Source organism: Argiope bruennichi, chromosome 6 (assembly GCF_947563725.1).
Source record: "Argiope bruennichi chromosome 6, qqArgBrue1.1, whole genome shotgun sequence".
Classification (NCBI taxonomy): Eukaryota; Metazoa; Arthropoda; class Arachnida; order Araneae; family Araneidae; genus Argiope; species Argiope bruennichi.
The window spans coordinates 123,195,345-123,220,433 of NC_079156.1; the positions used below are offsets into that span (position 1 = coordinate 123,195,345).

Sequence of the window (25,089 nt, forward strand, 5' to 3'; positions counted from 1 at the left end):
TCTTCTCGAATAGAAGTCTAGGGTAATATCTAAAATTGTAAAACGCTATCGCCATCTATTATTGTTTAATTTGTGTGTATTTCATTAGAGCAAAGCACGATATCTTTAATTTATTTCAGCATAATTCTTGTTCATATGACAGTAATGCAGGTTTCATATTATACAGGAAATAATTGTGAAAAAAGTGTTTCTTTCCTGGTTTGTTTTTATTTTTGAAAAAGAAATCTATTGTTATGAGAACATTTAGAATCCAAAGTTTTTTTTCATTATATCAGTTTCATTATTTTACGCGAGGCTGATTCAAACTGTCGGCTGTAAACAGGAAAAATTGTCCAATATGTGTAACATATAGTCATTCTACTTCACAGAATGAAGCACAAGTTTCAAAATAAAGGCCAGAATCTCAGATCAAACCGGCATCCTGGCATGGAAAAATGTGCTAGGTTTATTCTGACTTGGAAAATATTCAGTTGCCAAAATTTATCATCACATCTTTTTCATTTGATCATATAAAATGATTGGTTTAGGATCTCAAATGCGTTAACAAAATAAAAAATCCAGGATCAAGAATTTGTATCCAATAAAATAAATCAATCCCCAACTTGAATTTTACTAGAACCAAAAATAATTCTGATGCGTTCACAAAAATATATTCTTACTTAATTGCCAGCCAATATATCTCACATAATTTTTTTTGACTAATTTTATTGCTACAGCATTTCGTCCATCTTTCAAATTACAATAAATTCATTTGCTACTGATTTTTATTTAGCATCAGTAGAATAATTGTGACTGAAATTGCTTCTAAAACTTCAAGCAAATACTTCTTACACTATATCGTTTGATAAAGCTGAAGCACACACACTTTTCATATTTGATAGTGATACGTAATTGGACATAAAACTAGGATGTTTAGTTCCTAAGCAATTAAAACCTCAAACAACCGTTACTTGTAAGCACTAAATGTTCCGAGAATCTGAACACTAAAAAACAAGAATCATTTCTTCTCAAAATCCATTGTTCTTTTATGACCTCGCTTCACTTCGTACCGTCTGGCGGGTTCAAATTGCTTCAATTAAACAATCATCTCTAGGTCCAGCTTTTGAGGAGAAAGTTCCGCACATCCCTTTGTTTAGGTTTATTAAAAATAAATTTGATAATTTTTCCATTTCATAAGGGAAAATTAGTTCCTTATTAAAGATAAATATCAGGACACCTCAAGCGAAACTAAACAATGGATAGAGATAAACCGTAAAAAATGCTTTATTGAACATTGAATAATCTATGAAAGTTATAGACTGCTGAACTAAAGGATGTAATAGCATATACTCACAGAACACTTAGCATCATAACGCTAGGTAATAGCTTCCATTGTTTTGTTTACATATTATGTTACGTGATAAGATATGTTAAAAGAATTCATAAATGTTTACTTCCTTCTGTTTAGACTTTCTTTTGACAAAATAAAATAGCGTTAATATTCTTCTTTAATTTTTACGTGTACTTATACAATAGAACCCGTTTTCAGTCAAGCTTATTCGTATAACGAAGTAAACTGAGTATGTATTTGAGCTTTCCCTTATTGGTTTTACGTATTAACACATGAGAAATGCACAAGACAAACAGGCATAAGGACAATCTGGCAAATATTGCTTAAAGTAGGACAACATTATAACTTTGTGCGAAGATCACATATCACATTTATATAGCCAGTTTCACTTTTTATTTAGCATTTTCACATGCACTCAGGCAGAAGGTTAATAAGCAGTAAACATTCTGATAACTTTGGTCCAAATTTCATCAACATCTGCACTTTTAGAAATAAAACCATATTATTAGTATAACCATCTAGGTTGTTGGACTTTAGAGTTATTGCATTAACACACAAAGAAGCAGACAACTAGACTAATATCCTCTTAGATTTCCCCCAAATTTGATCGATTTAAGATTTTGTAGTAGAAATAACATACAAATAGATAGATGGAATAGTATAGATGTAACGTTGTAAAACATAATTCTAAATTGTTACTATTAGTTTTCTAATTTAGGAAGGTTTAAAGTATGACAATTTTCAACCTTAAAATTTTTTTTTCGATGCACCTGTTTCTTTAAATTTCGTATATAAAGAATTAACAAAAGAAAAAAAAAGAAAATATGGAAGACAAATTTCAGGAGATGTTAAGATATCAATAATATTTTTGACATTAATTATATGCAAACAAATGTTTTCTTAATGCTTAAAAATTCTATATACTTATGTACTATCAATGACAAACATAATTTTAATACTTTTAAAATTATCAATAAATCGATGGATTTAATTAAATTTTTTATCTGGTTAGGGTGACGCCATCTGAGAAAGAAGAGGAGAAAAAACTATTTAAAATTTCTGCAATATTTATCATAATGAATCATAAATTAAACACTAAAAAGTAGAAAATAATTAAACTAAAAAATTTACTTTTAATACACTAATAAAAGTGTGCTATTATTAAATTTATTTAGCTTTACTTTATATATATATATATATGTGTGTGTGTGTGTGTGTGTGTGTGACACAGAAATATTTCAAAGAGGTTAAAATCCCACTCTTTATATCTAAACAAAAGGCAATATTCAAAACGATAAAACAATTATACAAAGGTTTTTGTATCCATAAATCAAACAAAATAAATGTTTGATGTATCATAAAGCGGTTTATAAATATAAATGGCGAATAAAATCGATGATAATCAAAACAAAGCCTCTTTTTCATTCCAACAAACAGCATGCGAAATGAATTCCAAGACTTCGAAAGGTTTATATTAAGTCAAGTGCTGAAATCCAAGAAAGCACTTGAACCCATTCAACTTTCCTGCAACAAAATTCTACTTCAGAAATTTGGCCAGTGCGGCGGGATTCTTTTCTTTTAACGCACAAATGCGTCAGTTTATCAAAAAAATAAAATGAAGGGGCCAGTGCACAATGCTCCGGCATTTAACACTTGGAATGATAATCGGATGACATACTTCCTGGCTCATTTACACTTTGCAAGGCTGATGAGTACGGCAGTCGATGTTAATAGGTCACGTGCGGTCATTCAAGAGTGGCAGCATTGTGGCAGAGCTGATAGCGAAAGCTCTTTTATTATTATTATTATTTCTTTATTTTTTTTCGTGTTGGCAATTCCATGAATGAACCGTTTAGAGAAAGAGGTGAAAAACGGGTATCCTGATGCGTGGGAAAAGCTGGAAAGAATGCGAGAGAACATAACATAAATTAGAAAGAAGAGAGAGGGGAAACTGAGGGAAATAGCCTGTTATTTCGCTGGAGTGATCTAGTAGTGAAAATAATAGCTCGGTTTTAGTGTTTTGGAAATCGGCGTAGCGTGTTATAGTAGAAAATTGGTTCGGTGTTTTTTCCTAGAAATATGAAATACATACCGTAATTTATTATAGTGGAAACTCTAATCTATTGTTTTAGGTATATAAAAAAACACGCATAAAACAATGAAAGTTGAGAAATGGTATTTAGAAAATCGTAGAACTTTCCACCTGCAGTCAAGTTCATTCCAAATTCCAAGGGATCAAAGATGCATTACCCATTATCATAATTCAGTTATCTTCCTATACCTAAATTTATCGTTAAGTTGATTTAGATGCTGAATAATAAGTGTATATTAATGATAGAATTCAACTGGTATGGAAATATATTAAGTCATTCAGAAGGGATTGTATAATATTATGCAAGTATTATTTACGATCTTGTTTTGCGAAACAATCATTAATTCATCATTTGAATCATATCTGTATGAAAAAATATGATGCTTTTCATTAAAACTGGTTTGAAAGTTATGATTCCAAAGGTAGATATGATGTTGTACTTGATATGTCTAGGTATTTCAGTGTGAAAATACTTTAAAAAATACCTTATTATGTTGAAGAACTTTTAGTTTGAAATTACTTACGGCGATTAGTAAAATACGTCAGATAACTTTTCGTGAAAAGAGCAAGCGATTAGTGAAAAGAGCAAAGGCAGTTAACTTTTTCAAATGATTAAATAAAAGAAAGTAAAAATAAAAAGATGTTTTCATTTCTTGGTAAAGTGTTATTTATAATGAAAGTCGAATTTATCATGTAAAAGTAAGGTGTATTCTCAATTGTTTGAGCCACTGTATATCTGATGATTCATTGGTACATTTTATAAATATGCATGGCTCAGTTATTTCCAAACCAAAAAAAGCTATCTTTGAAACTGAATTCATTTCAAAAGAAATATTTTTCATGATATATTTTTTAAAGGATGTATTTCTTTTTAACCAACAACACTATTCTTATATTAAATTTTTAGCATTTGGAATCATGCTGATTCTCAAACTTCAATCAACAGGTTTCATGTAACTGATTGAAAAAGTAAAAGGAAAATGAATAAAGAATAGAACTGATATACATACTGACCAATTTCCTATATGAACAATTCAACATACGAAATCATGCTCATTTTCAGATTTTTTTATATGAATCTTCGTTTTAGAATAAACTATAGATAGAAGAAGAAATGACAAGTGAGAAAAAAAATTGTTAACACTTGATACACCTCCTGAACAATTACCGCAATGCTACTATTAGTATTCTAATTTAGATATCATGCTGATTCATTCACTTTTTGTCTAAATTGTAGGAAAAAGAAGAAGGAACATAAACTGAAAATATAAAATGAATAAAAAATAGAAGTTTATACAGTTTCTGACCAATTTCAGTATTCCTATATAAACAATTCAGTAAGAGAAATCATGCTCATTTTCAGTTTTTTATATGGATATTCGTTTCAGAATAAAATATAGATAGAGGAAGAAATGGCAAATGAGAAAAAAAATTATATCAATTGTACTACTAGCATTCTAATTTAGATATCATGCTCATTTTTTTTTTCGTCACTGCTCCACTCTTTGTCTAAACAAAAGCAGGGAAAAAAAAGAAGGGAAATAAACAATTCGTACGTCCTGACTAACTATGGTTAATTCTCCGGTTAACATTCCAGTTCTGCGAATCACTCTCATTTTCAAATATTTCAGCTCCATGATTCAGTTTCAATACAAATTTTAAAAGAAAAAAAAATCCAGAAAAATGAGTAATTCGTAGCAACCAATATACGTCGGAAGTGCAGAAGTGGCAGGTGAAGTAAGCCAGAAAAGAGTATTTTTAAGATAGAAGCTACATAAACCGTCTTCCCGCGTTCACCAAATACGTCTGTGGCCATGTGGCAGACAAAAATGTATGCAAAGAATTCTTGGGTTTAAAGTGTTTAGTTAATATGTTTCTAATTATAAAGCAGTGACTGCCCCGGTTTTCTCGAGAACAAAGTCATGGGTCTATTTTGAATAACTATTTTTAAAGTATCTATTTAATACGGTAGTTCAATAACTTAATTTTGAACACCATGAGGAAGTGTTAACTAAACTTCGAAATGAGGATTTTTTAAGTGATTATTTATATAATTTAAGTTATCAGAAGATAAATATATTGCAAAATTAGACCTTTCTCTATTGATCTAATGTAAAACTAAGACAGTAATTCTGCGCTATTCTTTAATAAATATTTCCATTGACTTTAGTAATTATTAAAACCTGAACCTTAATTGATAGTATTAAGTGTTGTAAGTGGAAATTAAACAATGTATACGCTGTGATACATTCTAATTAATGTGGTGATTATGTATAATTATCAGTGATTATTCATAATCACTATTAAACTTAATAGTGATTATGGATAATCACTGGTAATTATAAATAATCACCGATTTATCACATTTACCGTAAGGTATACATCACAGTAACTAGACAAAATAATAGGACTTGACTGTAAGATTCTCTGAACTGTGCACATTTGCGTCTAAAATCCGAATAAAACATTTTTTGTTGGTGATAGCATCTTCTGAATACCTTATACAAAATTCTCAATACCCAAATTACTTATTATACGATTGTTATTCTCCGTTTTAGACATAGTCTCAATATTTTATGCACTTAAAAATTATAATATTGCTGAATATTATTTCAGCAACTTCATCAGCATAGTCAGCAATTTTGTCGCATCTCACATAGAGATATTTCCAAAAATTTTGTCACTTTGGTACAGAATATAAGGTACTAAATGAAAAAAAAATAGCCAATCAATAAATTCAATATGGATAGATAATCTTTATTATTATGTCTTAGGCTAATTAAAATCGCTATACTTTCGACCTCTATACCATATCTGAATTTGCAGGATTATAATTAGAAACTATATGTATTGATTTTTTTATCATTATTAATGGCAAAGATTCCGTTATTGAAAATAACTGCAAACTGATGATGAAAAGTCTTTCAAACCGTTCAAACAACTTTTTGCTGTCACAGCGTTTTTATTGTATACTACAATAGGCATAAATATTTGAATAAAATGCCTGCAAGAAATTTCTTCTAGGAACCAAACTTATCTATTTTGATCTTTTCTTTTTATATTCCTACGTCGCATAACTGCGCAATCTTAATAGAAACAACACAAAAGAAGCTTTATGACTCAAGAGGTTGTTCTTTAACATCCATTCTTTACCACCCATTCAGCTCACGATATGAGAATTAAAAATACCTTTGGGTGTGCTATAAACAACATCAAAACCTCAGGATTAAACTCCCCGCATCATTTCCGCTTCTAAATTAGATAATTAAAATTAATTAACCAATGTTACAATCCAGAATCGGGTTCGTTTTAATCCTTGAATCAACTTGTGAAGCCTGGAGCTATAACAAACTTTTCCAAGAAGATTTTTTTTGGTTCCCACAGCCTAATTTGTGTCGATAATCAGTGAATGATCCAAGATCAAAAAGAATCCGACGATCTGTAATTAAGTGGATTCATCAAGAATGCTGGAATTGGGAATGAGAGAGATGACCTCCGACTGTTTGGGTTGAAAATAAAGGATTCAGGTTATGCAAAATTGTAAACATGGGTAACAAATTTATTGAGATTTTAAAGCAAGGTGAACGACTTTATAAAGCGAAAGAAAATTGCAAGTAGAGACATTTATTTGCGTCAGTTTCAATTTGAAGTTTTGTCCACTGATGTCATTAAGAAGGGATTATATGATAAATAGCCGAATTCAATTAAATAAATGTTTGGATGAAATATAAATATAGTTATTGTCATCGCATTGAAAAGACAATAATGAGTCTCAACATTAAGTTTATTTTGCATTTGAAATTTGGGAAGAATACTTGTACGCTGGAGAATATACGGATTTTTACATCAATTAATAAATTAAACCTGCTATGAAGCATGGTCAAAGTAAACAAAATATTGAAAAAACGGTGGAACAGAATGATAAAATATATTTAAACGTGAAGTCATAAATTTCAGTTTGTGTACATTTATATTTTAAAAATATGAAACTCCAAAGAGAAAGAAATAACTTAAAACAATATTTCATTCCATATGAAAAGTTATAAGTAAAACCGAAAGTTGTGAATTTATTTGAAAAATCCTTAACAAATTTAAAATTCTGTTTCTTCGCGCGTTTTTGCTTGTATATTCTGAAAAACACAGCTTCGGAAATTATTAATGAAGCTAGCAGCAATGGTCTCTTCAAAACTTTCTCGCATCTCTCTATACTATCACAGAAAACACCTTGCATGATATTTGTACAATAGTTACAAAATATTAAACTTTTCCGTGAATTTAGCTGAATTTATCGTGTGATTCTTGACGATTTTCTTTGGCGATTAATCCTAATTGTATCCGAAAATTGAATTTGTGTATTAGACGCGTTTTTCCCACCCAACTGAAACAATAATTTGGCAAAAAACTACACGTGTAGTCACAGAATCACATATAAAATTTGATATTTTTAAGCTGTTGCAGTATTACATTTACGTTTTTTTAAAGTATACAGATAGACAGACGGTCAGTCTCTAGTTGGATTTGATTCAAAATTTCATAAGCATCTAGATTATAATTGTTAAATTTGTTTTCCGAGTTTTATCCGTCCATCTCTCTTTGTTATGTAATTATCGTATTGTCTTATATACGAACAGCCGGACAGACAGACTTCCTCAGTACTGATTTTGCCAAAATTTGATAGAAATCTACAAATTTGGAATAAATATCATACGCCAAATTTCATCTACTTAACTCAAACTGTTTATGAGTTATCTTTGTCAGAAATAGACACTCCACATTATGATAAAAATGAGTTTTTCGGACTCAAAGAGGCCTGAAATGTGGAGATTCGTCACCAGTTCGAAATTTTCGAAGATTACTCAACTCGATTTAGAAAACACTCGAGATATTGATCTCACATAAAATTTTTTATACATGGATTCTAGCTTAGCAGTCGTGATTTCTTCCTATTAAACCGGATTTCTTGAACTCTGAATCCGTAAGTGGGACAGCGGAGAAAAATTCTGAAATCAAGAATTTCTTCTAGCTTTTCTAGTTTTATAGATTTCGTGAATGATCAAAATTTTAATAAGGAATTACTCAAGGAACTTCTATTAATTTTATAATTTTCATAAGATATCACTAAATATCAATTTTGAATTGAATTTTCTTACAACTGTCCTCTATTCTTACAACTAACTGTCCGACGATTCTATTTCGTTTTTTATTCTTATTTTTTAGTTTTTTTTTTATACCGTTTCAAAAATTCTCTAAAGCATACAAGATCACAAAACTTTTTCTTGTAGCTTATAACAGAGTAGCGAATAGAAAAAGATGAAGAAGACATGGAATTAATGGCATGATTTATGCCGATAAGAGCCTGAAAATGTTATAAATCAAAAAAAGAATGCGGGGGACAAAGGGGTATTTAGGGAAGAATTATATAAATTTTGGCAAGAGAGAGACGAAAAATAGACTGCTTAGTGAGAAATAAAACGTCATGATCAAGACTTATATTTGCGAAAAAAAAAATTAATTGCAATCATTGATTTTCAAATAAATTAGGGCTTGAAATGACTGACACACGAAAATGACGAAATTTTAATATAATAAAGTGTTTTCCTGCTTCATATATTTCGAATATGTTTTATAAAAGAATTAACTCTATGCACGTAAATAGCACACATAAAAAATAAAATACACGCAAATAAAATATAGAAAGTAAGTAGAATAGAGCAAAAGGAACAATATAAAAAGAAAATAAACAACAAAAAATAAAATTTATAAAAAAAGACTAACTGAAATATTAATATAATTCCGAAGTTACTAACAGTTTAATTTAATTTTTTAATACTTAGTTTAAAGCGTAGATATTAGAAACTTGCTTTAATGTTATACTTTAAACACCCAAATTAAGGCAATTATGAATTAAACTCAAATTTCAAAATAATATAAACAGCAGTCAAAAGGCAAAATTCAAAATATTTTTTAAAATTCTTTATTAAAAAATAGGGGGAAAATCATTTTAAATATCGTTTTCGAGATGCATAATAATTTTTTAAATGCAATAAATTAAAAATAAATATTATTTTCGAATTCCCAGTATTATTTCAATATAAACAAAAGCAAAAAAGAAAACAAAGAAAGCAAAAAGACAACACTATTTCTTCAAAATCATGTGTGTTCTAAACCAATTGAAAATTGTTCAGAAATTTAGAAATGTTTATTAACTTCTTCAGCGAAGTAAAGAGATAAAGAAATGAAAGAAATGTATTAGGTTAAGCTAAGCATTAATATATATATATTTGATAGCTGAAAGGCAATTAACAATAATTGATATCATGACCATATAATGAGATTTAAAAGCCAACTGATAATTCTTCACAGCCAACAAAAAATTTTTTTAAAAAATGTTTCACTTTTTTCCCCTTTAGTGGCAGCAATTGACACAATTTACATAAAAATGCAAGCCAAAATTCTACGACTACGGAAGAATTTCCACAAATAAATAAAAACGGAACATTCATTATTGAAATTAGCACCTTGAAAGCGCGTAAATGAATAAATTCTTCCCGTGTTTTCCAAACATTCCTGTTTGGTATTGACGGAAAATGCGTTTTATCTAGTACCTGTTTTCTATAAATACGCCGGCTGCTCGCGTCGTAATGCTCCTACTTAATTAACGCATATATTAAACTTCGGAAAGTCGTATGAACGTAAAAAAAATGTCTTTCGAAATTAAGTAATTTTTTTTTTCAAAATAGATTCTGCTAAGCGTTATTAACTAATTTTTCGAGTTTGATATTAATGTTAGTAATAAAATACCTACTAAATGCATTTGTTCTTTATCAAAATGTATTTGTTCTTTATTGAAGTTCTACAAATTGTTATTTACGAACATTTACCTGAAAAACATTTTTTTAAAATGTCTAAGGTGGTCAATAATTCAGCTATAATCATAATTTTGCTTTCTTATCAATATTTCCTCTTTTTTAAGGATATTGCTTACAATCATAAACAAAATTATAACACAAATTTAAAAAAATTTAAACTGCTATCGAATCAAAAGTTAAAAACATAAAGAAATATCGAAATGCCTTCTTTTTTACTCGACTTTAGCTATCAAATATGTGTTCATTCTTAGCCCTGAACAAATATTTTAAAATAACTAATATAAGGAATCTTATACAAAAATAAAAAAAGATATAACATACAAAAACTACACAACTTTAATATTTCCCTTAAATAAATAATTGGATTCGTCACCTCTTGCAAACTATTGGTTACTATGCATCATAATAAGTAATATTTACTCATTTAACTTAATATGCTTAAATTTTCAATAACTTTTTAATTATTTCTAATACACAATCCTGGGCAATTAATTTTAGGATGCCAAAAAGTCAGAAGATGCAACAAATGTATTAATCATCATCTCCTTCTAACATTACTTAATATCGTTTGCATTTATTTCAATTTTAGATCAATAAAATCGTGAAACACAAATTATTTGCATACGATATTTGATATCGTTTTCATTTTCTTTCCAAAAAAAGTAAGGAAATCTTTTTAATAATTTAATTTCTTTCAATAATTTAAGCTTTTATATGACAATAAAAAATGAAAATAATAATATTTCGAAATAGAATATATTCAGGGATAATAGCCAACATTTTTCATGAAACTTTAAGCTCGAATGTTTTATTCTAAAGCAGCAAATATTTTCATAAAAATCTTATCGACATATTCTTCATGATGAAAAATCCAACCTGAAATATTTCATAGCATTTATTTGTACTTATAGTAATAAATATGGTTTTATGGCCATACGCAACGATATTTCATTCTACGGCAATCAGATGATGAAATAATGTGCTACATCATATACAAAAATGTGTTTTTCTTTCTGAGTCTTCTGAATGTGTTTCACAAAAAGAACTAGTTTTATGATCACGAGTCATTTGATGCAACATTTCTTATAGAGTCAGCTTGAGAATAATATGTTCAGCGTAATTAGTGAAAAAAATCATATATACGACCGAACACTTTAGCATGGGATATTAAGCAACTCAGTATCTGTGGAAGCCCAGATTTTGATGCTAAAGTATTTATAATTTTATATATACTATATATACAGAACTAAATAAGCCATTCAAAATAAATTAAAGAGAAATAAATTAATGAAAAGAATTAAATATTTTCTATTCATTTTTTTTCTCTTTGGGATTCAGTAGCAAGTCTTTTTTTTTTTTTTTTTTTGGCAAAAGCTTGTGTTATTTGAAATGATTATAATTACAGGCATTTATAACAAAGATTTGGCAACGCTCATGGCGCCTTTTCAGCAATTTGAATTCAATTACGCACAATTTTATTTAGATTAGAATAATTTCAGATGTTTGAATGCCTAATTTAACAAAAGAAAAAAAATACATGACAGTGTAATTTAGAGACACGATTTCATACGAATGCGGGATACTATTTACATTCATGATGTTTTTCAAAAGCACAGAATTAAATGATGGTAAAAGAATGCAAATGAAGTAAGAGAATACTCTTTCAACAGTCAAAATGCTTCTTTCATTATTTATTATACCTCTTTCTTTTTTTATTTTCTCTAAATACAAAGAGAATGGAGTCTTTTCCTTCAAAAGCATGCAAACAAATACATTTTGCAATGGTCAAAAATTCTTATCCCGAGATTTTGATGAATCTTTGTTTTACAGCGCCTTGAATCTGAAATACTTGTTTTTTGGAATAAAATCTGTGTGGTTTAAAACTCTTAAAACTAGATAGATGCAATTTGGTGCGTACTCATTAAACAAATTTGTGGATTTCTATCATGCGTTGGACTAAATCTGTTCACATAAAGTCTGTCTACTTGTTCAAGTATAACTGAACAAGAAAAGTAAGTAACGTAAAGAGCTACATGGATAAAATTTTGTGCAAAATTTTATAATCTGCATTACAGACTCGTATGAAATTCAAAATCCAATTTTTTCAAAGGATTGATTATCTATTGACCTGTAACTTCGAGTGTTAAGTAATTCAATTAACACAAAAACGTTTTCCTAAGAAAAAAAATTCTATTATGAGCTTATTAAGCGATAATCAACACTTTTCTCATTTCTTGAAACATGGTGATCTATTTTCTAAACTACATTTATCAAAGTATTTAATGCCCAGTGTTCCAACTTTAAGATCACTTAATGAAAAAAGTATTCAGTTTAAAACTTAAAACTACTAATTTTAAAGCATATTTTTTCTGTTAAGTGATTTAATAACTGAACATAAAACATTAATATAAGTGGTTCAGGAAATAACCACAATGATTGAAAGAGTTAATTTATATTTGCCTGGTTTTCCTCTTTTATATATAATAATATTTAAGTTCGTCTCAGTAATATAAACTTTCGTAATCTGTATAGTATTCAATACATTTTCCCCTCACAAAGCGTCAACTTTTAAGATAGAGAATATGTCTTGCCCACTATATATTAATGATACAGTTCCTGACGTTCATCTTCAGTTAACAGAATTTTCCCATAATATTTTACTTTCAAAAAAATTAAACGCAAATATCATGAAAAAAAAAATTCAATTTCACTTACTGTTGCTGTCCACACTGGGCGGGCGGGGCAGATCTCCAGGTACATCAGGCTTGCTAGGTTTCCTCGTAGGCACTAGGGGCAGACCTCCAGTTTTACCATCCTGAGAACTGGGCGTAAACTTGGCGCGAAAACACGAATAACACTTTCCCATCTTCTCTTATTCTGGCTGATTACTGTCCAAACGATATTTTTTAAAAAAAGATAAACGATTTCGGAGCAAAACTGCTCCCCCCGTCTAAGATTCTTGCTGAACCAGTCTCGCAAGTACACACCTTTGCGATAGCTTCTTCACTGGCTGGAAGAGATGGGCCTCTCGATGGTGATCTCTGAAAGAGAAAGTGTGGGATTTAGTAGGACTAGGCCAAGGGCATGACATGCAATAGAACATCCGAGTAATGCGTTGCTGAGAGGTTTGGGCAGACTGGTGACACCTGTGTGGTTTGGTAAACATGTGTAGTGATCCCTTGCGATCGTCTGAATGGGAAGCAGTATTTTTTTCTAAATGGTTGTTTAAATTTATTCGATGATATATATATATATTATTTATATTTATTCAGGATTAATTGTAATATTTGAATTACAAAGAAATTTTGTGGAAGTTTTTTGTGGCAATTTTAAAAAATCTTACATTATTTTCTTATGTTAGCAAACAAAAAGATGATTGATACATCTTCAGGATTTGCAAAACTGTTAATTTAAATATCAAAAGTTCTTTCAGCGGCTGTTTTGCGATGTTTTACGTAACTATTACAAATAAAAAAATGATAAATATAGTATTGAATAGTGATTATGATAAATATTTAAAAGGAAATACAAAGAAAATTAAATTCTTAAACAATATTAAGGCATATTATCGTTTGCATAATCAAGACTTTCAAACTGAATTATTATTATTATTATTTAAACACAAAAGATATCTGATACATCGTCTGATTTTGAAGAACTTGTAAGATATTATAGATAAAAAATGATTCATATAGTATTGAATTTTGATTGTGATAATTGTTTATTAGAAAATACAAAGATAATTAAATTCATAAACGATGTTAAGACATGTTATCGTTTGATTACCGTTTGCATAAATAAAATTTTCCAATTATTATTATTATTTAAAAACATTTTCAGTGAAAATAATGGACGAAAAAAACTTTAATAAATGAAGCTTTCTTAAATTAATAAAAAGCTAAAAAATGTATTTGGTATAAATAATAAAAAGTAAAAAGTAAATAAAAACAGATTCGAATTTGTATAGGGTATCCTTTTTTTTAATGTATAAATATTTAAACAGCTAAATCAAAATGAATAATGAGAATAATAGACCATTTTAATTCCCAGATGAAATCAATATATTTTCCTGAAACAGTTAACTATTCTTAATATACCTTATACATAAATCAGTGATATATATTAATAATACAAATCAGCGAAAATTTAAAAATATGTCAAAAACATTTAATGACTAACTCTTCCTATAATAATGCTCAATTATATAGTACAAATCAAAAATATAACTCTTTGACACTTCGAAAATAAAATAAGCTAACAGATAACTCTTCTTTTTACAACTACGATTAACTGCACAGATATTTCATCAATTGCACAGAAATTCCAAAAATACATCAAACCAAAAGATTCATTAAAAAAAAAAAAGAATACAACCTGAGAAACTATTTACACGCGCAATAGCTGTATGGATATAGGTGGGAAAACATTTAATTTTCCCCATATCTCACGGCGCAGACTTGTGCTTGTCAATCTAAAGAATTCTGCAGACACTGTGTTTGTATTCTCGCTAACAGCTGCATAGCTAAAAGATGACGTCGTGTGACAGTTCACAGCGGCAATAACCGCCATTTGGGTGCATGATAACTTCATTGAAATATCAATAACCGATGCAACTATAAAAAAACAGCGGGATTCTGACAAATGATGCACAAAAGAATGAAATTTCTTATAAATATTATGTTTCTGTGTTTATCGTTTGAAATGTTATGACTTTGTTTTCTTTATTTCTCTGTCTAGGAATGGATAAACATGCGTGCTTTTGCAGTGATATTAGTTTGCAACTCTATTGTTTAAGACACTCAAAAAAACAGAGCAAAATAGGATCATTTTTTAGAACAAATTTCGTGTAGCATTCTTTTAGTGTTTTTGTGTTTAAATATGGCTGTATTAAGAAATGTTAGATTCATATATTTATTTTAATATTAATTATTTTTCTTTGCATCAAAATATCGTTTGCATTCTTTTGATGAAATTTTTGGTTTAAAAAAAATGACAAAATTAGTACAATAGTTATAGTGAAAATAAATGAAATCATAAGGCAGGTGATGAAATAAAAAAATCATCTGAATTCCACTAGCAGCTGACATCTTCCGATACATTACAACAATAATTTTATGAGCACATTCTTTTGAATTATTTGAATATAATTTTTTCAAAAATTAATGCCGAAATTTTAAGCTAATTTTACTGTTAATCATAAAGTAAAATAAACTGTGCATGATAAATAAATGAAAAACAATTATACCATTTTATAATCAAAAGTACATTTTATTTAATGATTATAACGTTCTTGCGTTTAATAAGCATTCGGATTCACATTATATTAATTGTAAATTCAGTAGCACTTGAAAGAGTGCATTTCATTCTTTTAGAATTTCTTTGGAAACAGAAGAATTACAAATTTAATGATGGACAAAATAAGAAAAAAAATAAAAAACTGTTCCTCAAAATATACATAGTTGTCAATATACTTGTTAACTAATAATTCAAAAAAATATTTTTAAATACTAAAATTACAATCAAAATCGGCAATTCTTTTTATGCTTATATACATTTCTTTTCCCAAACACAGAAATTCATGACAAAAGTTTAGCAATTCAATATTCAATTTACAACATATATGTATGTATTTAAAATTAGAATGTCTAAGCTTCTCAGGTGACGCTTTTCACGTTTAGCTTATGAAATTCAAAAACAATCATTGATTATATCATCTTATCATTCATGATATGATACTTCGTAAATAATGTCAGATCTCGGCGACTTTAAATGTCATCACAACCACAAACAATCGAAAACTATTGTTCAATCTCTTAACACGATATAAGTTAAGCAATTCTTTCCCTACAGCTCACGTTGTAAAAGAATTAATTGTATGAAAAAAAATTGAAAAGGAATTAGATTATATTTTACAGAAAATTTATTGTATTACAAATAAATATATTTTTATAATTCGCCTAAAAAAATTGATTTTATCATTTAAAATCTTTAAAAGTGAAAGTGAATTTGATTTCGAAACGATCTCACATTTCAGAAATTCTAAATGAACTTGATACCCTGAGTTCGTTTATTTAACATTAAAAGGATCCATTTTATTAAAATTAATTATTTTAAGAATGGAACAAATGTAGTATTAGAAGAAACTTTTCTTAGTGAATTTTTCCAATGTTTATGCTATAGTCTTTGTATATATTTTTTTGTATATAATGGATGCTATAGTCTTTGTATTACTAAAACTTTCATCTGAGAACAAGATTGCACTAATTAAATTTTACTTCTGCGCTTTACCTGGTACATATATTGCGAAAGATGAATTTTACTTTTTCGCATTAGATGGTAAAGATTCTGTACTACAATGACAATAATATTTTACTCCCTTCAAGAAATTGCTCTCAAATATTCAGAATTGTAAACATTTATACAACGACTCCATATTGTTTCCATTATGTACGAGTATAATGAACAATAAGATTCACTGCTAATAAAAGAAAGCAAGAATAAGTTGCCTCGGTTTGATGAAAAAGGCCAACAAATCTTCTCTCCGAATAGATAATGACTTAGGGATTCTTATTTAAACTTATGATTTTATTTTCCCAATTCTAATTGTCAATTTGTTTTACATCTAAAAACATATTAAATGCAGTTATTATTCTAAAACTTAAAATAAAAAATATATAAAGAATATTTATAGAAGAAATAAATGGATAATCATGCAATGAAGATCTATTTGCATCCAATTCTATTTCCTACTTTATACAAACAATCTTAGATATATCAGAAGCTAAAATATTTTTCAGATTGAAATTTCGACGTTTCAATTCTGTTTCCTTTGATTAAACTTTAAATATGAAAATCCTTTAAAATCAATTTATCATCCTTCATCCAGATATTAAGTTAAACAAAAATTATTTTGATTCGTGTTTTATCAAATTTGTCAATGATAAGTCATTTGAGATAAGACTTTTTTTGACATTAGAATACTGATACGAGACATCTATTCGTGCTATTATATCTTGAATTACGGCTACGGCACTAAAAAAAATTGCTACGAGGTCTTCTTACATAGCGGATCAACGACATTTTTATGCATTCCAAGATTCCAAGGCTGTTCAAACGATTATGGATTCATTTTTGTTTATGTACGAGAGTCTGCGAAGAAATTTTCTTATTTCAAGGAAATAAATGATTTACAACGATAACCTGTCTAAAATATTTTCAAAATAATAATTATATTGAAAATAGGTCAAACATTTAACCACAATTGCCATTTAATAAACAAGTTTTGATTTGAAATTAGCATTTATTAATTTTAATTTTGACAAATTAATTCATCCTGAAATTCTAAAATGTCAGAATGGAGACACGAGGATTGTTTACTTTGTACTCGTTATTAATATATTCCTTTTTTACATTCTTTTTATCATGCCACTAAAATAGATGCTACCAAACCACATTCTTGATTGACACCAACTGGGTTTGGTTTAGTTTAGTTATCAATAAACGTCACAGTTTGATATATTATGAATGTTAATTTTGTATAGACATCTTAATTTTAACCCCTTAAACAGTTTGCTTTTTTATTATTTCGATGGCACCTTCCGTTTTGGGAAATGAATATATCACGGATTAAATTAAGAAATATAGAATATTTGATGTGTGGGTATATCATAGGTAATCTTTGCACCGAATACGAGCATCTTTTAACTATTTGACTTCAGCTGAAAAACTGAAAAGCGATGATTCACTTCTCATATAATGCAACTTCAAATGATTCACTTCTCATATAATGCAGCTTCAAATGATTCACTTCTCATATAATGCAACTTCAAATGATTCACTTCTCATATAATGCAACTTCAAATGATTAAGAGATTAAATGTAGCCAAACAATAACGTTGACATTTCAAGCGACATTCCATTCTCCGAATTTCTACAGAATATTTCAGCCAAAATAAATATTTTCCGTACTCTAGGTCCGCAGCAATCAGGTAGAATTAGACCTTGAACATACGATCTCTTGCCCAGAAAGTTAAGACCCTGTGGCCAGGCTTATTGGTTGTAATCAAATGCTCATAGTAAAAACTGATCAGGTATTTGAAAACGATTTTGCAAATAACAATGAGAAAATAATTATAAACAGTCTCCAAAAATAATATATCAATTATATTCAAAGATAATATCACACATATATAAGAATTATTCTCAAGAAATCAGGTTCAAATGATTAAGAGATTAAATGTAGCCAAACAATAACGTTGACATTTCAAGCGACATTCCATTCTCCGAATTTCTACAGAATATTTCAGCCAAAATAAATATTTTCCGTACTCTAGGTCCGCAGCAATCAGGTAGAATTAGACCTTGAACATACGATCTCTTGCCCAGAAAGTTAAGACCCTATGACCAGGATTATTGGTCGTAATCAAATGCTCATAGTAAAAACTGATCAGGTATTTGAAAACGATTTTGCAAATAACAATGAGAAAATAATTATAAACAGTCTCCAAAAATAATATATCAATTATATTCAAAGATAATATCACACATATATAAGAATTATTCTCAAGAAATCAGGTTCAAATGATTAAGAGATTAAATGTAGCCAAACAATAACGTTGACATTTCAAGCGACATTCCATTCTCCGAATTTCTACAGAATATTTCAGCCAAAATAAATATTTTCCGTACTCTAGGTCCGCAGCAATCAGGTAGAATTAGACCTTGAACATACGATCTCTTGCCCAGAAAGTTAAGACCCTGTGGCCAGGCTTATTGGTTGTAATCAAATGCTCATAGTAAAAACTGATCAGGTATTTGAAAACGATTTTGCAAATAACAATGAGAAAATAATTATAAACAGTCTCCAAAAATAATATATCAATTATATTCAAAGATAATATCACACATATATAAGAATTATTCTCAAGAAATCAGGTTCAAATGATTAAGAGATTAAATGTAGCCAAACAATAACGTTGACATTTCAAGCGACATTCCATTCTCCGAATTTCTACAGAATATTTCAGCCAAAATAAATATTTTCCGTACTCTAGGTCCGCAGCAATCAGGTAGAATTAGACCTTGAACATACGATCTCTTGCCCAGAAAGTTAAGACCCTGTGGCCAGGCTTATTGGTTGTAATCAAATGCTCATAGTAAAAACTGATCAGGTATTTGAAAACGATTTTGCAAATAACAATGAGAAAATAATTATAAACAGTCTCCAAAAATAATATATCAATTATATTCAAAGATAATATCACACATATATAAGAATTATTCTCAAGAAATCAGGTTCAAATGATTAAGAGATTAAATGTAGCCAAACAATAACGTTGACATTTCAAGCGACATTCCATTCTCCGAATTTCTACAGAATATTTCAGCCAAAATAAATATTTTCCGTACTCTAGGTCCGCAGCAATCAGGTAGAATTAGACCTTGAACATACGATCTCTTGCCCAGAAAGTTAAGACCCTATGACCAGGATTATTGGTCGTAATCAAATGCTCATAGTAAAAACTGATCAGGTATTTGAAAACGATTTTGCAAATAACAATGAGAAAATAATTATAAACAGTCTCCAAAAATAATATATCAATTATATTCAAAGATAATATCACACATATATAAGAATTATTCTCAAGAAATCAGGTTAAGTTATGTATCTAATATAGATATAAACTGTAAAAATGCTCTTCTTTAATCAAAAATAATTCTTTGAAAATGTAAAATTCAAAAATGTTAAGAGAATATTCAAGGAAAAAAAATCTTATTTATATATTATTCTAATATACAATATATTCTTTTTCATAAATGGATATATGAAAGGCTTAAAAATAATTTTAAATACAAAATCCATTAAATGGACTTCTGCTAAGGAATCCATTTAATGGACTTCTGCTAAGGAATCCATTTAATGGACTTCTGCTAAGGAATCCATTTAATGGATTCTGCTAATATAGCAATATTGAATGAAAAACAACTAAGGCTTAAAGATAGGCTTAAAAATATTTTTATATACAGTATGCCTCAAACGAACTTCCAATTATTGAACAAAATTCTGCTAATATTGCAATAATTTATGAAAAATAACTCAAGTTTGGTACTTTTTACCTTTTTCTCAAATAGTATGATAATGTAGTACTGAGATTCTATTTTCTTTGCTAATATTGTATAAAGACTAGATATACTCCTTTTTCCAAATATACTATATACTACTTTTATACTAAATATACTTACTAATACTTATACTTATAATACTTACTAATACTTATACTTATAATACTTACTAATACTTATACTTATAATAATATATACTAAATATACTTTTCCAAATATGTTTTTAAATAAAGTAAATAACACAACTAACCATTAATTAACTAATTAGTGGACTTAAATTTTACTTATACTCTTTCACTCATATTGGTCCAACTATTCAAATATGTTTTTTTCTCTCACACAAATTATACTTGAATTTACAACTCAGAAGAAAAAAGAATTTTAGACTGAAAGGGCATATTATTCTTCAAACTTCTCCAAATCTACTGAAGATTTTTTTACAAACTATGTCCATTTTCTAATGAAAACAAATAGTCTTCAGTTTATGAATGCATATGTAATAATAATTTAATCAATCCTATCGGTTAGGATGTAACCCTATTTATCACTTCCATATATTATCTATGGAGTAAGCAGTTATTGCTAGCAAATGATTAGAATTATCTTTCCAGATTCTTAATCAAATCTATCATTCAATCAAATCGAGACCATTCACGAAATAAAAATAATTTCAGTAGTGCTAAGAGCTTTTTACTCAGATTTCCGTCAAACAACTATTTATAGTAAGAGAAATATTGTGATATAATATCTTTAAATAATTCATTATCTTTATGAAATTTTCATTGGCAAATCATTTGAGTTCATATCGAAAGTTAAAAAAAAAAAGACAAGATAATTTTCTTTCTTGTAGCAGTTTTGAAGTTTTAAATCATCGTAAGATTATTTCGACATCTTAAAAAATCATATCGTTGTCATTTTATTTTATATCATTCTAAGGAAAAGATTCCGATTCCGTTCACTGACTGAGAAATTATCTAAAAAAATCAACAAATCGTAAAGTTTAAAATGAGACGAATGACTCATAATATTATAAGAGGATTTGAATTAATAAGACAGATTCTTACTTTTTAAAAAATTATACAATGTGCATCAAAATTATAACTAAATAAATGAATGCTTATAAGAGACTTTGACTTTTGAAATCTGTCAGAAATATTCTATTTTATTTTAAGTATAATGTAATAATAAAAGATTAAGATTATAATGTAATATAAAAGATTAAGAAATATTATGCAATAATAAAAGATTAAGAAAGGAGTATATCATCAAGTGACACAATGATGAAAAAAACGGGGAAAAATTAATTTGCTATATAGAAATTATCTGAACATGAAATAATTTCTTTTGAGATAATTAATATATCATGTATTTGAAGACAAAATTTTAAACTTTATTAGAGTAATCTTGAGTAAATGTCGGTGGCTTTTAGGAACTTGTATTCCGATGCCCGTTATACTATATAGTTATAAGAAAAAAAAAAGATTTTCTTTATTTAGATTGTTGGAATTTTTCTAGCAAGAACGTTTTAAGAGAATGGTACGTTTTAAGATTATTTAAATTTCATTTAAATAATCTTAGGAAAAAGCAATTGCTTTAGAGAACTACATTCGAATGTTAACTATAACGAAACACGAAAAATATATTTTTATATTCCATATTTAAAACTATCACAATTGCTTTCGCTGAAAATTTCTCAAAACCATTCCACACTAGTTATCTCTTTAGAAAATGAGCATTTTTCTTAATAATTTTATCAGATATTAACAAATATGTATCATAAAAAAATTCATGAAAAGCAACAATTATTCCATAGAATCTACATGGAGAATGAATCATTAAAATTTCAAAGGCAGAAAAATTACTCACTTGATGACATTTGTCAAAGTTTCGAACAAAAAAAATAAATAAAAAACAATCTTGATAAATATTTTTCTACTCCATTAAGCAAAATAAAACAAATATTAATAAAAAAAGTGACTCCGAAATGAGCCTCACTAACCTGTAAATAGTGAGAAGAGATGCGGTAGATAAATAGCCTCCGTATATTCCTTATGTTCAATGGATCGGAACAGTAACGTTAGATCACAGCCGCCGGGTTTGAGATTCGAACGAGAAATTGTTTCATACTCTCCGCTTTTTTTACAAATAGAGAATGAAAAGGGTTGCTTTTTGCACTCATCCGGGCACTTAATCTTCCAGCGGATGAGAGTAGGATCCGACGGAAGGAGTGCCAGAAACTCTGCTTTATCGTCTAATTTGGTGATTTCATCTTAAACGATTGACTAATATAAATTATTTCATCCTAAAACAATTTATATAAGAAGATGAAAACTATTAGAAAGACGATGCAAGTATAATTATTAGTTGGATTATCTAATTCAATCCCGTATATCGAGTGTCTGTTTAAAATTGAGACTCTTTGATAAGTTTCTAATTTTTATTAAATGGCTTAAATTTAAAGTATAATAACCCATGTCGAAAAATATAATCTAAATTTGATTATTATAAAAATTGATTATATTAAATATACACCTCCTGCTATACGTATAAAGTTATTACTTTTCAGATAATCAAAAAAAAAAAAAATCCTGATCTCTGCACTTTTGTTTTGGATTATAAAAAATGTTCCAAATTTGAATTAAATATTCTAATATTCTAGACTGCCCAGTTTTATTCTTATCAATAAATAGTTTTATTCAAGAATTTGGACTATGTTTAATTTTTTATAAAGTTGACTTCTAAATAAAATATCAATATCAATTTTCAATGCTGATTGAATAAGATAATTTGAATACAATCACTGAGGGTGAAGAAAAAGTGATAAAGGCATAGCAAAATATATAATTTATACTTCTTTATAACTTCAAATATTCCAAAAAATTTAATTACTATAAAATGAACTAATTAAAGTCCAAAATCTAAATTTTTATTTCATTTTCATACTTTATAATTTTTTTGCCTTGCTAAGTATTTTTGCATCTTTTCCATCTGTAATACATCTCTGTGTGTCCGGATTTTTCAATACACTTACTCTTTAAATCGAACTTGCTTATTCCTTAAATCGAAACACTCTTGATACTTTAGCTCAACTAAGGTGAACAGTTTTTCAGAATTGTAACCTAGAATGTTTCAATACCTATACGTTAGTAGAGGGCAGTCAACTCGGTCCATTTAACTGAAATTTAGCATTAGGAAATATATGACTAATGTATAGGTTTTCTCACTACAACAAAAACACATGGAATTTAATAATATAAAAAATTAAATATATAACAACGAGTATTTAACCTGTTAATTGGGTAAATACTCATTGTTCCATTAATAATGTAGTTGATAACTTAAACTCAACTCGTTTTGCATTGAAGTATTTCGTCATATTTGGTTAACAGACGAGTGAGATGATATTTAATGTATGGTAAAAGTAGAAAGAATAATTCCTCAGAAGAGAATTGTTTAAAAATTAATCAAATTGTTCTTTTTTTAAAAAAAATTAATTGAAATTATTTAATTTCGTAAAACCCAAGACATTTTACTAGTAATTATTTGAAACCCGAGAAAAATAGCCTTATTTTCATGACGGTTATGGATAATACTGAGTGTTTCTTCCTTGAATTTTCAAGACGCATTGGAATGAGAACTCTAAAATAGTACAAGAGTAAGGATTCAATATCTTGTTGAACCATCCCTTTACGTTCGAAACTTAAAAGATTAAAAAGCCCATAGCGTATAGCATGCAAATATTCATGTAGCATTTCGTAATCGCAATATAATATAGAGAAATTTTATAGTTGAAGGTTAAAAAAAAAGTAAATATTGCATATACCAAAAAACTTTAAATATCGTTTGGTAGGTTAAAGATCAAAGGAATAATGCATTATAGGATGATAAAAAGGGGAAATGCCTGATAGTAAAAAGAGAATGCAATACCAAGTTCACCAAATGGAACAAAAAAGTTCATAAAATACTTATTATTTCAAACATCAAAATTATTACTTATTTCCCAACATTTTCGCATTCGGTCCATACAGCGTATAACATATACGAACAGCATGTACTACGAATAATACGTTGATTTGATTTATTAGATTAATAAATCTATTTAATTCAGTGATATTGTTTATTGTACAAGATAAAAATGATGAAGAGATTTCTAGAAAGGCTCACATTGAATCGAGTTTTATTACTAAAAATGGCAAAATGTCGTATTTGTAAAATATTGTTTTGAAAGAATATTTGATTGGTTTAATTTATTACATCAATTTATCAAATCTACCCAATTAGTGGGATTGTTTCTTTTTCATCTATTTATTCTAAAAAAGTTTGTATGAGTTGATGATTTTTCTTTTTCTTTATAGAAGCATCCAACTGATCAACATGAGCATTTGATTTTTCAGTAAATAAAAGCTGCCTTGCGTAGCTAGAATTAAGAGAAACTTAACTGATAAATTCTAAAGCCAAAAACAATTTTTATTATAGAGCAAAACTAGCAGGAGTAGTCTCCCGAAACTTTCTCACATATTCTCCAATAAAAGTCTTACCCACTTTCCTCCGCAAAAAATTGGGAACTTTGTGCAGAACCGCAAATTCTTTGTTTGGTAAATGAAAAATAAATCGTTGGCATAAATCTAGCATTTTTACTGAATCTATTTTGAGAATTAATGTACTTTGTACTTGTA

The 25,089-nt window shown here is 28.2% G+C and overlaps 1 protein-coding gene across 2 annotated transcripts in view; it reads right to left on the reverse strand.

Annotated features, from left to right (window-relative positions):
* Nucleotides 1-22,553, reverse strand: part of LOC129972104 (annulin-like) — a 55,378-nt gene extending 32,825 nt beyond the window's left edge. Inside the window, exons 1-2 of one of the 2 annotated variants that reach the window (XM_056086088.1) lie at nucleotides 22,413-22,553; nucleotides 13,007-13,332 (exon numbers count right to left, since the gene is read on the reverse strand). In XM_056086088.1, the coding sequence (XP_055942063.1) occupies nucleotides 13,007-13,157 (151 nt within the window). In that variant the 5' untranslated portion in view covers nucleotides 13,158-13,332; nucleotides 22,413-22,553. Of the gene's footprint in view, nucleotides 1-13,006; nucleotides 13,333-14,665; nucleotides 14,777-22,412 lie in introns of those variants that run through there. The other variant, XM_056086089.1, reaches the window with a different exon arrangement.
* Between the last annotated feature and the right edge of the window lie 2,536 nt (nucleotides 22,554-25,089).